At 48.5% G+C, this 13348-nt stretch overlaps 1 protein-coding gene across 1 annotated transcript; it reads right to left on the bottom strand.

The window, feature by feature from the left end:
* Positions 1 to 181: 181 nt before the first annotated feature.
* On the bottom strand, positions 182 to 12320 carry kcnd2 (potassium voltage-gated channel, Shal-related subfamily, member 2; the record flags this gene model as incomplete). Its single annotated transcript, XM_084038851.1, has 3 exons — positions 10492 to 12320; positions 596 to 758; positions 182 to 196 (listed from the first exon to the last, which is right to left on the bottom strand). The coding sequence occupies exons 1-3, from the start codon at positions 11580 to 11582 to the stop codon at positions 182 to 184; spliced, it is 1269 nt and encodes a 422-aa protein (XP_083894977.1). The 5' UTR covers positions 11583 to 12320.
* Between the last annotated feature and the right edge of the window lie 1028 nt (positions 12321 to 13348).

Below are 13348 nucleotides of genomic sequence, written 5' to 3'. Positions count from 1 at the left end.
CCCCCCCCCCCCCTCTCTCTCTATGCGGTTCCCGGAGTCCTGGTTCCTTCTCGTCTGGCAGGTCTCCCTGGCTAATCTTTTCTGTGTGTGTAGGATCCAGATCTCAGAATAAAGCGTTCCTATGATCATCAGAGTGTAAGTATTAGGACTGGTTAGGAGGACTGGTTCTGCTTGGACCAAGTCACTGTTTGTCTCCCTGGAAACAGCAAACAAACAACCAGAAGAATGAGTTGTTGATGTTGGAGGAAGTAAAGCTCTGACCCTGTTTCCTCTCTGGTCTCTGGGGGGTCACACAGAAGCTAGGACCCCCAGACCTGATGTGAGTTTGACTTTCTTTAGTCTCTGATGAAGAGGAGATCTGCTGCATAGTCTGGCCTTTCTTTACCTATGTAGACCACTAAATGGTCTATAGAGTCCCTCTCTGACTTCCTGGTCCCTCCTTCTTTACCTACATAGACCACTAAACGGTCTTTAGAGACCCTCCCCGACTTCCTGGTCCCTCTTTCTTTACCTATGTAGACCACTAAACAGTCTAAAGAGTCCCTCCCTGACTTCCTGGTCCCTCCCAGACACGGTTTGGGGTTCTGGTCCTCACCTTCTGAGCCCGCCTCTTGTCGGCTCTCTGGCTCTGGTGGTAGATCCGGCTGAAGTTGGAGACGATGACGGGAACAGGCAGGGCGATGACCAGCACGCCGCTCAGCGAGCAGACGGAGCCGACGATCTTCCCCATGATGGTCTTGGGGACCATGTCGCCGTACCTGCCGGAGACAGGGACAGGAAGAGGTTCTATTGGACGAGTCGACAAGATGTCTCAGCAATCAGCAAGTAAGCCCCGCCCCCTAAAGCATCCCCTGCTTTCTGGTCTGTTGGACTCTAAATGGACCTGTCAATCAGCAGATCTACAGTATATGTTTATATTTATGAATATACTGTATATTGTATAGAGATTTCTCAGTGAATGGCTCAAATGTATTTTTTAAATTTAAAAACCCTATCTCATCTCAATAAAAATAATGATTTGATCATAGAAACATCATTTACATGTTTATTGATTCCTTTACAGTCTTTACTCCTGAAGCTGATCAACGAGACGTATTTATGAATAATAAATGTGCAGTTTGCTGCTGCTGACAGAAACTCGATGCTAACTAAACACACTCTTTATTTTTTCCACACATCAGCAGAAAACTCAGCTGATGCAGCGTTTTAGTGACAGAAACTGCAGTTCTGTCGGGGTCCAAATGGGGGGGCCAAAGGTCTGCTTCTGCCTTCCCAGCATTCTCAGCGTATTCATATATTTAATAATACATGTTAATAGATTTCATAATATATTTAATGTTTTATACACACACACACACACACACACACACACACACACACACACACACACACACACATGTATATGTACAGTATATATATATACACACACACACACACATTATTCTTCTCTGTGAGGTAAAAACAAGGATTTCAATGGTTCTAAATGAAGCGTCAGCTTCTCTGAAGATGACAATCAATAAAGACATATACGATTGTTTTGAGACCATAAATCACAATCTGATCTGAGATCTGCTCTCATCTGTAAAACGCACAGCTCTGACCTCTGATTGGTCCACGTGCTGACTGATGATATCACAGATGGAGATCTATTGATGTATTGATCTGAGATTTCTCACAGTCGATACTCATCTCTGAACACTTGATCTTCATCACACACACTCTCTCACACACACACACACACACACACACACACACACACACACACACACACACACACACACACACACACACTCACACACACACACACACACACACACACACACACACACACACACACACTGTTCTCTATGAAACTGTTCAGAAACACAAACAGCTGCTGGAGTTTCATATATTTTGAGTTCTTCAACAGAATATAAAACCATTCTGCTGCAGAAAAGTTTCCATGCCATCGTGAAGCAGAAAACTTTTGTGCCGATGAGGAAATGCAGATGATAAACGGGACGAGACGCATTTATGGAAGATAATTATCATATTATATTCCCAGCGGCAGCTGGAAACTTAAGTTACATTTAGTTTTCAACAGGGTTTGTGTCACTGGTTCCAGCTCACTGGTTTCAGTTTACTAGTTTCAGTTCACTAGTTACAGTTCACTGTTTTCAGTTTACTGGTTTCAGTTCAATAGTTACAGTTCACTGGTTTCAGTTTACTGGTTTCAGTTCACTAGTTTCAGTTTAGTGGTTTCAGTTCTCTGGTTTCAGTTCACTAGTTTCAGTTTACTGGTTTCAGTTCTCTGGTTTCAGTTTACTGGTTTCAGTTCTCTGGTTTCAGTTCACTAGTTTCAGTTTACTGGTTTCAGTTCTCTGGTTTCAGTTTACTGGTTTCAGTTCACTGGTTCCAGTTCACTGGTAAATTGTTGGCAACATTAAACTATACAACAAATAGATCTTTTTCCTTCATGAAGCGTGTTAGCTTGATGTTAGCTCTATGCTAATCGAGATTTGTTGAAAATATTGATTTGGTTCCATTAACATGATGGTTGGTTAAACAGTCAAATTACATTCAGTGTTTTGTTTTATGTTTTACTTTTTGTTGAGTAAGCAAAAGAACAACTGCAAAGAAACAATATGATTTATGTTATTATTATTATTGTAATTATTCTCATTCTTATTATACGTCTTTTTCAGATTCACAGATTTATTTTTATCTCGATGAAACAACTCAAACTGTTTGTGTGTATTTAAAGGGATGCTTTGTTCTCCGAGAACACGGTGTCAGTGAATGCCTCCCTCGGCTCTCCGGCTATAAATAACCTGCTGCAGATAAATGAGTTCTATATGAGTCCTGATGAAGTAGACCAGGATCTGCTGGTCCTCAGAGATCCGGACAGCCAGAGAACCATGACAGCACATTAGCATGAGAGCTCAGTGATGAATGAGGAGGAGAACGAGGACGTGAACCTGAACGGAGATAACCGGGCTTTAATACGCCACCCTCTTCGTCTTCGCTTAAAGCTGAAAGGAAATAATAGACGGTGAGTGGAGGTCGTCAGGAAGAAAGAGGTCAGTTTATTCCCAAGTCAGCCTTTTACTGTTTTTCTGAAATGTTTCTCTCTAACGAACAGAACAACTGATTCATGTTGAGTTGGAAGGAAATAGTGGACGACGGAAGGAGGATAAGAAAGAGGAGACGATGGAGATAAAGATGTCATTAAACATCAGAAAAAGTTTTCAAATTTCTTAAGGGAAATAAATTGAAAGAAAAATTGAAATAGGTAGTAGGTAGGTAATTTGGTTGACAGTCGTCTCACTACAGTCTTCTCACTACAGTTGTCCAACTACAGTCGTCTCATTACAGTCTTCTCACTACACTCGTCTCACTACAGTCGTCTCACTACAGTTGTCCAACTACAGTCGTCTCATTACAGTCTTCTCACTACACTCGTCTCACTACAGTCATCCCACTACAGTCGTCTCACTACAGTTGTCCCACTACAGTCGTCTCACTACAGTCATCTCACTACAGTCATCCCACTACACTCGTCCCACTACACTCGTCTCACTACAGTCGTCTCACTACACTCGTCACACTACAGTCATCCCACTACACTCGTCTCACTACAGTCGTCCCACTACAGTCGTCTCACTACAGTCATCCCACTACAGTCGTCTCACTACAGTCGTCTCACTACACTCGTCTCACTACAGTCATCCGACTACACTCGTCCCACTACAGTCGTCCCACTACAGTCGTCTCACTACACTCGTCTCACTACAGTCATCCCACTACACTCGTCCCACTACAGTCGTCTCACTACACTCGTCTCACTACAGTCATCTTACTACACTCGTCTCACTACGGTCGTCTCACTACACTCGTCTCACTACACTCGTCTCACTACAGTCTTCTCACTACAGTCGTCTCACTGCAGTCATATAACTACACTCGTCTCACTACAGGCGTCCCACAACAGTTGTCCCACTACACTCGTCTCACTACACTCGTCCCACTACAGTCGTCTCACTACACCCGTCTCACTGCAGTCATCTTACTACACTCGTCCCACTACAGGCGTCCCACGACAGTTGTCCCACTACACTCGTCTCACTACACTCGTCCCACTACAGTCATCTCACTACAGTCGTCTCACTACACTCGTCTCACTACAGTCATCCCACTACAGTCGTCTCACTACAGTTGTCCCACTACAGTCGTCTCACTACAGTCATCTCACTACAGTCATCCCACTACACTCGTCCCACTACACTCGTCGCACTACAGTCGTCTCACTACACTCGTCACACTACAGTCATCCCACTACACTCGTCTCACTACAGTCGTCCCACTACAGTCGTCTCACTACAGTCATCCCACTACAGTCGTCTCACTACAGTCGTCTCACTACACTCGTCTCACTACAGTCATCCGACTACACTCGTCCCAGTACAGTCGTCTCACTACACTCATCTCACTACAGTCATCCCACTACACTCGTCCCACTACAGTCGTCTCACTACACTCGTCTCACTACAGTCATCTTACTACACTCGTCTCACTACGGTCGTCTCACTACACTCGTCTCACTACACTCGTCTCACTACAGTCTTCTCACTACAGTCGTCTCACTGCAGTCATATAACTACACTCGTCTCACTTCAGGCGTCCCACAACAGTTGTCCCACTACACTCGTCCCACTACAGTCGTCTCACTACACCCGTCTCACTGCAGTCATCTTACTACACTCGTCCCACTACAGGCGTCCCACTACAGTCATCCCACTACACTCGTCCCACTACAGTCGTCTCACTACACTCGTCTCACTACAGTCATCTTACTACACTCGTCTCACTACGGTCGTCTCACTACACTCGTCTCACTACAGTCTCCCCACTACAGTCGTCTCACTGCAGTCATATAACTACACTCGTCTCACTACAGGCGTCCCACAACAGTTGTCCCACTACACTCGTCTCACTACACTCGTCCCACTACAGTCGTCTCACTACACCCGTCTCACTGCAGTCATCTTACTACACTCGTCCCACTACAGGCGTCCCACGACAGTTGTCCCACTACACTCGTCTCACTACAGTCGTCTCACTACACTCATCCCACTACACTCGTCCCTCTACAGTCGTCCCACTACAGTCGTCTCACTACAGTCGTCCTCCTACAGCATTGATTCGTCCCAAAAGGAAGTCGTTGACGTCTTGTGGTGTTGTGCTCTGTAAACTGTCCTCAGATCAGTTCTGACTCTCCAGGCAGGAAACTCATCTGCAGATTTCTAATCTTCTTCTTCTACAGTCTTTAAGTGCATCTGCTTCCTAATGTGGGCGGAGGAAGTGGAGGCTGATTGTATTTGCTGGTAATGACTGCGGCGAGCCGGAGGGATGCTGCCGTCGTCGTGGAAACCCCCTCTCTGCTGCCACTTGACTTCATTTAGTTTGAGTCTGTTCAGCAGAGTGAGACTCCCAGCAGGCAACGGGGCAACGCCAGCTGAGACAGGAAGTCACCCGTTTATCCAGATTACCAAACATCACATGACACCAGCAGCTGTTTCTCTGAAGGCTGATATAAGCATATGATTTATATATATATATATATGGCCTTTAAATGACTTTTCATGTTTTCTTTTATTCATCTGCTATTTTACAGGATCGCCCATTAAGTTGGAATAATCAGAGCTGCTGTATTAAAAACTTAATCAATCAGCCAATCAGAAACATCCTCACTTCGATGTAGTTCAGAGAGAAACTGATCACTGTCATTGATCTGGTGCTGACTCAGCAGATTTACCTCTCTGATCATGTGACCTGTAGCGCCGTTTGGCTGATCACAGCTCAGCAGTTAATCAATATGTGTGAGCCTCTCATCATAACCCAGTCCAGTTATTGATCAATTAATATTCACCATGTTGAGTGCTGGTTCATCAGTCTGATGGAAACACAGATCAATAACCGACGCCCAGGTGTTAATGAGCTTTCAGCTTCTATCTGATCGTCTGATAATCAATATTGGTTACTGTCGACGTCCGTCTTTCTGCTTGTTGATCAATGAGAATATAAAATATGCAAACATGATTCCGGACCGGTTTCAGGTTCATATCAAAACCAGGTCCAGGTCTTCAGGTCGGGACCAGAACGTCACCCAGTGTCCTCACAAGTACACAAGGACAAACACGTGTGTGTCTCTCAGCTCACCATCTGGTTGCCATGGTGATACAACATAGGGAGGTGTTTACAGGTCACGCTCTGCTGCTCACACACACACATGTGACACCTGGTTTTACGGGTCATGTTTCCACAGAGACGGACGGAGGTGTGAAGGTTATAAAACAACCTGCTGACATCACAACTTCAACGGAGAACCAACCGCCATCCAACCCTCCGACCATGTGACCATCCGACGGCCAGTCGGCGACAAGTCAGTAACAAGTCTGCTACAAATATTCAGCAACAACTATTCAGTTTAGATCTAGATTCATAGTATTAGATTTAGTCTGAAAGTTTCCTCCAAACTTCGAGTGCAGAATGAATAAATGATATCTCATGATATGTTCATATCTATAATATAATAATCTAATATATATATAATCTAATGACTCATATATAGACGACGTCTGTCAGACAAACATCTACTTTTATCTGCTGTCACCATGGCAACCAGCGGAGCTCCCACCTGCTTCTTTGTTTGTGCTTCACCTGCTGATGGTCAAACACACACACACACACACACACACACACACACACACGCACACACACACACACACACATCTTCTATGAGACGATTGTCATGTCAGATCCCTTGGAGGTTTATGTTAAATCTTTTATAATTCATATATTTATCTTCCTAAATAAAAATATAGTCAGTCAGGGTCTCATGTGGAGGTTCGGGTCCTTGGGGGACCAGCAGGTCCTTGGGGGGACCAGCAGGTCTGGAGTCTCAGCGTTGCTGCAGCCGTGTTGATGGACTTCATCGTGTCATTATGAGCTCTACTGGTCTGGAGGCCGGGGGCCAGCAGGTGAACAGGTTCAGGGCTCAGCCTGGACCTCTGGGGGTCTCAGGTCAGATGTTTAATGTCAAAACAAATTTTTCATGTGAGTCTCTATGTGTGTGTGTGTGTGAGAGAGAGAGATAACAGTGACTCAGCGTTCTTCAGTATAATCTGCTGTCACATGTCATCCTACCTCTCCTCACCTGCAGCTGTCTCATGATACTGGTCCGTGTCAGACCTGGATCAGGATCAGGTTTCCTACTGTACCCACTCACTGTGTGACCTGATCTCTGGTCAGTCCAGCACCAGAGGATTCAGTGGCACAGATCCACGTGTCTGCAGGGCATGTGACCTGTAGCCCCGCAACCCCAGCAACACACTGTTGCAGCAATGTCCTCCAGCAACACGCTGCTGCAACATCAACACGCTGCTGCAACATCATCACGCTGCTGCAACATCAACACGCTGCTGCAACATCATCACGCTGCTGCAGCATCATCACGCTGCTGCAACATCAACACGCTGCTGCAACATCATCACGCTGCTGCAGCATCATCACGCTGCTGCAACATCAACACGCTGCTGCAACAACACACTGCTGCAACCTCACCCTGCTGCAACATCAACATGCTGCTGCAACATCAACACACTGCTGCAACCTCACCCTGCTGCAACATCAACACGCTGCTGCAACATCAACACGCTGCAACCTCACCCTGCTGCAACATCAACACGCTGCTGCAACATCATCACACTGCTGCAGCATCATCACGCTGCTGCAACATCAACACGCTGCTGCAACAACACACTGCTGCAACCTCACCCTGCTGCAACATCAACACGCTGCTGCAACATCAACACGCTGCTGCAACCTCACCCTGCTGCAACATCAACACGCTGCTGCAACATCAACACGCTGCAACCTCACCCTGCTGCAACATCAACACGCTGCTGCAACATCAACACACTGCTGCAACATCACGCTGCTACAACATCAACATGCTGCTGCAACAACACACTGCTGCAACATCACGCTGCTACAACAACACGCTGCTGCAGCATCAACATGCTGCTGCAGCATCAACATGCTGCTGCAACATCAACAAACTGCTGCGACATCAACAGGTTGCTGCAACATCACCACGCTGCTGCAACAGCACTCTGCTGCTGCAACAACACGCTGCTGCAGCATCAACATGCTGCTGCAACATCAACAAACTGCTGCGACATCAACAGGTTGCTGCAACATCACCACGCTGCTGCAACATCAACACGTGGCTGCAACCTCACGCTGCTGCAACCTCACACTGCTGCAACATCAACACACTGCTGCGACATCAACATGCTGTTGCAACTTTACCATGCTGCTGGAACATCAACACACTGCTGCAGCATCAACACGCTGCTGCAACATCACTCTGCTGCAACATCAACACGCGGCTGCAACATCAACACGCTGCTGCAACATCAACACGCTGCTGCAACATCACTCTGCTGCAACATCAACACGCTGCTGCAACATCAACACGCTGCTGCAACATCACTCTGCTGCAACATCAACACGCTGCTGTAACATCAACACACTGCTGCAACCTCACGCTGCTGCAACATCAACACGCTGCTGCAACATCAACACGCTGCTGCAACATCAACACGCTGCTGCAACATCAACATGCTGCTGCAACATCAACACGCTGCTGCAACATCAACACGCTGCTGCAACATCAATGACAACCAACAACTAAGTCTTCTCTTCATGCATATATGTATATCTTCATTATTCAACACGTTGGCGTCGGGTCAGATTACACAGCGAGGCTTCTCTCGGGTCACATGTCCATACACACTTGTAACATCATCCTCTTTTCAAAATACACTTCACAGGCAGTTACATTTCCATTCAGGCTGAGTCACTGACCAGTCTCCGTTTCCTCTTATTCAGACACTCATAGCGGTCCGCTGGGTTCAACCCCCCCATCAGCCTACTGAGTCACCCACCTCCCCATCAGCCCACTGCGTCCCCCCCCAATCAGCCCACTGAGTCTCCCCCCCATCAGCCCACTGAGTCTACCCCCCATCAGCCCACTGAGTCCCCCCCCCATCAGCCACTGAGTCTCCACCCCATCAGCCCACTAAGTCCCCCCATCAGCCCACTGAGTCTCCCACCTCCCCATCAGCCCACTGAGTCCCCCCATCAGCCCACTGAGTCTCCCACCTCCCCATCAGCCCACTGAGTCCCCCCATCGACCCACTGAGTCCCCCCCATCAGCCACTGAGTCTCCCCCCAATCAGCCCACTGAGTCTCCCCCCCATCAGCCCACTGAGTCTCCCCCCCCATCAGCCCACTGAGTCTCCCCCCCATCAGCCCACTGAGTCTCCCCCCCCCATCAGCCCACTGAGTCCCCCCCATTGGCCACTAAGTCTCCCCCCCCCCATCAGCCCACTGAGTCTCTGAGTGTCATTAAAACGGTCATTTCCAGATTAAACAGGAGTTGAACTCTCGGCTGCTTCGTTAACGAGCTCGTTAAACAGAATCACTGAGAGGAAGTCTGAGAGATCGGAGATGCTAATGCTTTAATTTAATTAGCAGCATTAACGATGTCTCTGCCCACAGAGAGGAGGAGGAAGAGGAGGAGGAGGAGGAGGAGGAGGAGAAGAGAACTGACTCTTGAAACAGCCATAATGATGTTAACGTGTCACAACAGGAAGTTTTATTGTGAAAATCCATACAAGGTTTCAGCACCACGGACAGAGACACAAACACGTAAGCAGAAGAGACTTTCACTGACTGCAGAAGTCTGAAGGTCTGAGTGTCTGAAGGTCTGTAGGTCTGAAGGTCTGTAGGTCTGAGTGTCTGAAGGTCTGAAGGTCTGTAGGTCTGAAGGTCTGAAGGTCTGAGTGTCTGAAGGTCTGTAGGTCTGAAGGTCTGTAGGTCTGAAGGTCTGATGGTCTGAAGGTCTGTAGGTCTGAAGGTCTGAAGGTCTGAAGGTCTGATGGTCTGAGTGTCTTAAGGTCTGTAGGTCTGATGGTCTGTAGGTCTGAAGGTCTGAAAGTCTGAGGGTCTGAAGGTCTGAAGGTCTGTAGGTCTGAAGGTCTGAGTGTCTGAAGGTCTGTAGGTCAGGAGGTCTGATGGTCTGAAGGTCTGATGGTCTGAAGGTTTGTAGGTCTGAAGGTCTGAAGGTCTGAAAGTCTGATGGTCTGAGTGTCTTAAGGTCTGTAGGTCTGATGGTCTGTAGGTCTGAAGGTCTGAAAGTCTGAGGGTCTGATGGTCTGAAGGTCTGAAAGTCTGATGGTCTTAAGGTCTGTATACGTCTGATGGTCTGAAACTTGAAGGTCTGATGGTCTTAGGGTTTGTTGGTCTGATGGTCTGAAATCTGATAGTCTTACAGTCTATTGATCTGTGGGTCTGAAGGTCTGAAAGTCTGAGGGTCTGATGGTCTTCAGGTCTTCAGGTCTGGGGTCTGAAGGTCTGACAGAGAACTAGCCTGATCCCACCTACCCGAGCGTCGTCATGGTGACGATGGTGTACCAGAAGGCGGCGGGGATGCTGGTGAACTTGCTGGACCTGGAGCCCTTCTCGGCATAGAACATGACAGTGGCGAAGATGATGATGGCCATGGTGAGCGAGAAGAGCAGGAAGCCCAGCTCCGACGCGCAGCTCTTCAGCGTGTAGCCGAGGATCCGAAGGCCTGCAGAGTGCCGGGAGAACTTGAAGATGCGGAAGACCCGGAAGACGCGCAGCGTCACGAAGGCGCCACTGACGTCCTCGTTGTCTGTCATCACGAGGCCGATGTAGTACGGCATGATGGCCACCACGTCGATGACGCTCATGACGCTCTTCATGAAGCGCGCGCGGCTCGGCGCCGCCAGGAGGCGCAGCAAGTACTCCACCGTGAAGATCAGCACGCACGCGCTGTCCAAGCAGAAGAAGGCGAGCGCGTGCTGCTCCCCGCACGAGACCGCGCCGCACGGGACCGTCTCCACCACGTTGGCGAGCACCGACACCGCGATGAAGAAGCCGGTGACGTAGTAGAAGACCAGCGCCATGGTGGACGTATGCGGGTTCTCGAAGGCGCGCCACAGGGTCTCGCGGAAGCCCATGTCGGCGGCGACCGGGTCGTTGGTCTGGTCCGAGTCCTCGTCGTCCTGGATCCGCTCCTGGTTCTCGCGCCGCCGGTCCTTGTACTCCTCGTAGCAGCAGTCCCCGATGATCTCCGGGACGATCCCGAAGAAGACCAGCTCCTCGTCGTACGCCGCGATGCACTCCTGCCGCGGGTAGTGGAGCGTCCCGGTCCGGTAGAAGTTCAGGATGTGGCGGAAGAGGTCTGGGTCGCGGTCGAAGAAGTACTCGTTGGTGTCCTGGTGGAAGAAGAAGTCCCGCTCGGTGCTGCCCAGCAGGGTGTCCGGGTACCGGTCCAGGGTGTCGCGCCAGGTCTGGAACTTGGCGCCGCTCACGTTGAGGACGATGAGTCCAGCGGGGCCGCGCGGCGCCTCCTGGGGGGGTCCCGGCATGGGGGTCCGGGCCACCGGCATCCAGCCGATGGCCGCCGCGCGGGCGAAGGGCAGCCAGGCCGCCACTCCTCCGGCCATCCTGGTCCCGGAGGTCCTGGATGTGCTGGTCCCGGAACGGTCCTGGTCCTGCAGGGGCTCCTTAGGGGGACTCACAGAGCGGCGCAGCAGCGAGGGACCATCTGGATCCGGATGAAAACCACCAGCAGTTTCTCCGGAAAAAAAACAAACAAATTCCCCACGTGATCAGCGAGTCCGCATCAGTCCCAAATTGTTTGTTTGGATCAGAAACCAGAAAGAGGACTCGGAACAAAAAGTCCCATCCGGACCAGAAACAAAACTATGTAAAACTAGTTTCCGAACGAAGTCCGGGTCCCGGTCCGGTCTTTCTACCAGCAGGAGCAACAAGTCCAGCAGCGTCAGCAGGAACCCGAACTCCAGACCCGGACGCGGAGCTGCAACGGATCCGCCGCAGGCATGCTCCCCCAGTCCCCCGACGTGGTCTCCGACCTGGTCCCGCAGCGAGCCGCCTGCGGCCACGAGCGTGGTGCCCGCGGAGAGAGAGAGAGCCAAGCGGAGCCGAGCCGAACTGATCCGCTGCGAAGGAACAGAAGATGTTCGGGTCTGCTGCTGGAGAGCTGAACGGTCTCTCTGTCTCTGTGTGTCTCTCTCTCTCTCTCTCTCTCTCTCTCTCTCTCTCTCGCTCTCTCGCTCTCTCTCTCTCTCTGTCTCTCTCTGTCTCCCTCCCTCCCTTTACGATGGGGGCGCGTCTTAAGGAACCCCGAGGACCTCGGAGACGCTTTTACGCACCGGGAAGAGGACCGGTTTTCCGGATCTCCGGGTCTCGGGTGCTCATCAGCCTCGCGCCCCCGATAGGTGCAGGGAGCGGGAGCGCGCACCAGGTCCCCGTCCACATTTTCCAGGTGTTTTTTGTCATGCATGACAAAATAAAACAACAATAAAACTGTTTGTTTCTTTATTAAATAAAAAGTTATCATGCACGTCTTCTGCTCTTTCTAGTATTAAATATATATGTATATGTATATATATATGTATATGTATATGTATATATATGTATATATGTATACATATATGTGTGTATATATATATGTGTATATATATATGTGTGTATATATATGTATACATATATATATATATATATATATATGTATACATATATATATATATATATATATGTATACATATATGTATATATATGTATACATATATGTATACATTTATACATATATATACACATATATATACATATATACGTATACATATATATACATATGTATATATGTATACATATATACATATATATATATGTATACGTATATATGTATATGTATACATATGTATGTATACGTACATATATGCATATGTATATATATATATGTATATATATATGTATATATATGTATGTATATGTATATATATAACATATACAACATTGTTTTATAACAAAACATTGTTGAAATCAGCAACCTTTACACATTAGTTTTGCTGAACTGAGAGAATCAATCATTTGTACTTGATTAACTTGACTTTTTACTCCCTCGTCAACCTCCTCCCCCTTTATCCTCCTCCCCCATCCTCCCTCTTTATCCTCCTCCCCATCCTCCCCCTCAACCTCCTCCCCCTTTATCCTCCTCCCCCATCCTCCCTCTTTATCCTCCTCCCCCATCCTCCCCCTCAACCTCCTCCCCCTTTATCCTCCTCCCCCATCCTCCCCCTCAACCTCCTCCCCCTTTATCCTCCTCCCCCATCCTCCCCCTTTATCATCCCCCTCAACCTCCTCCCCCTTTATACTCCTCCCCCTTTGTCCTCCTCCCCCATCCTCCCCC

Source organism: Eutrigla gurnardus (assembly GCF_963514095.1).
Source record: "Eutrigla gurnardus genome assembly, chromosome: 21".
NCBI lineage: Eukaryota > Metazoa > Chordata > Actinopteri > Perciformes > Triglidae > Eutrigla > Eutrigla gurnardus.
Note: the sequence above shows the minus strand (reverse complement) of the source record. Positions and strands in the feature narration are given on the sequence as shown.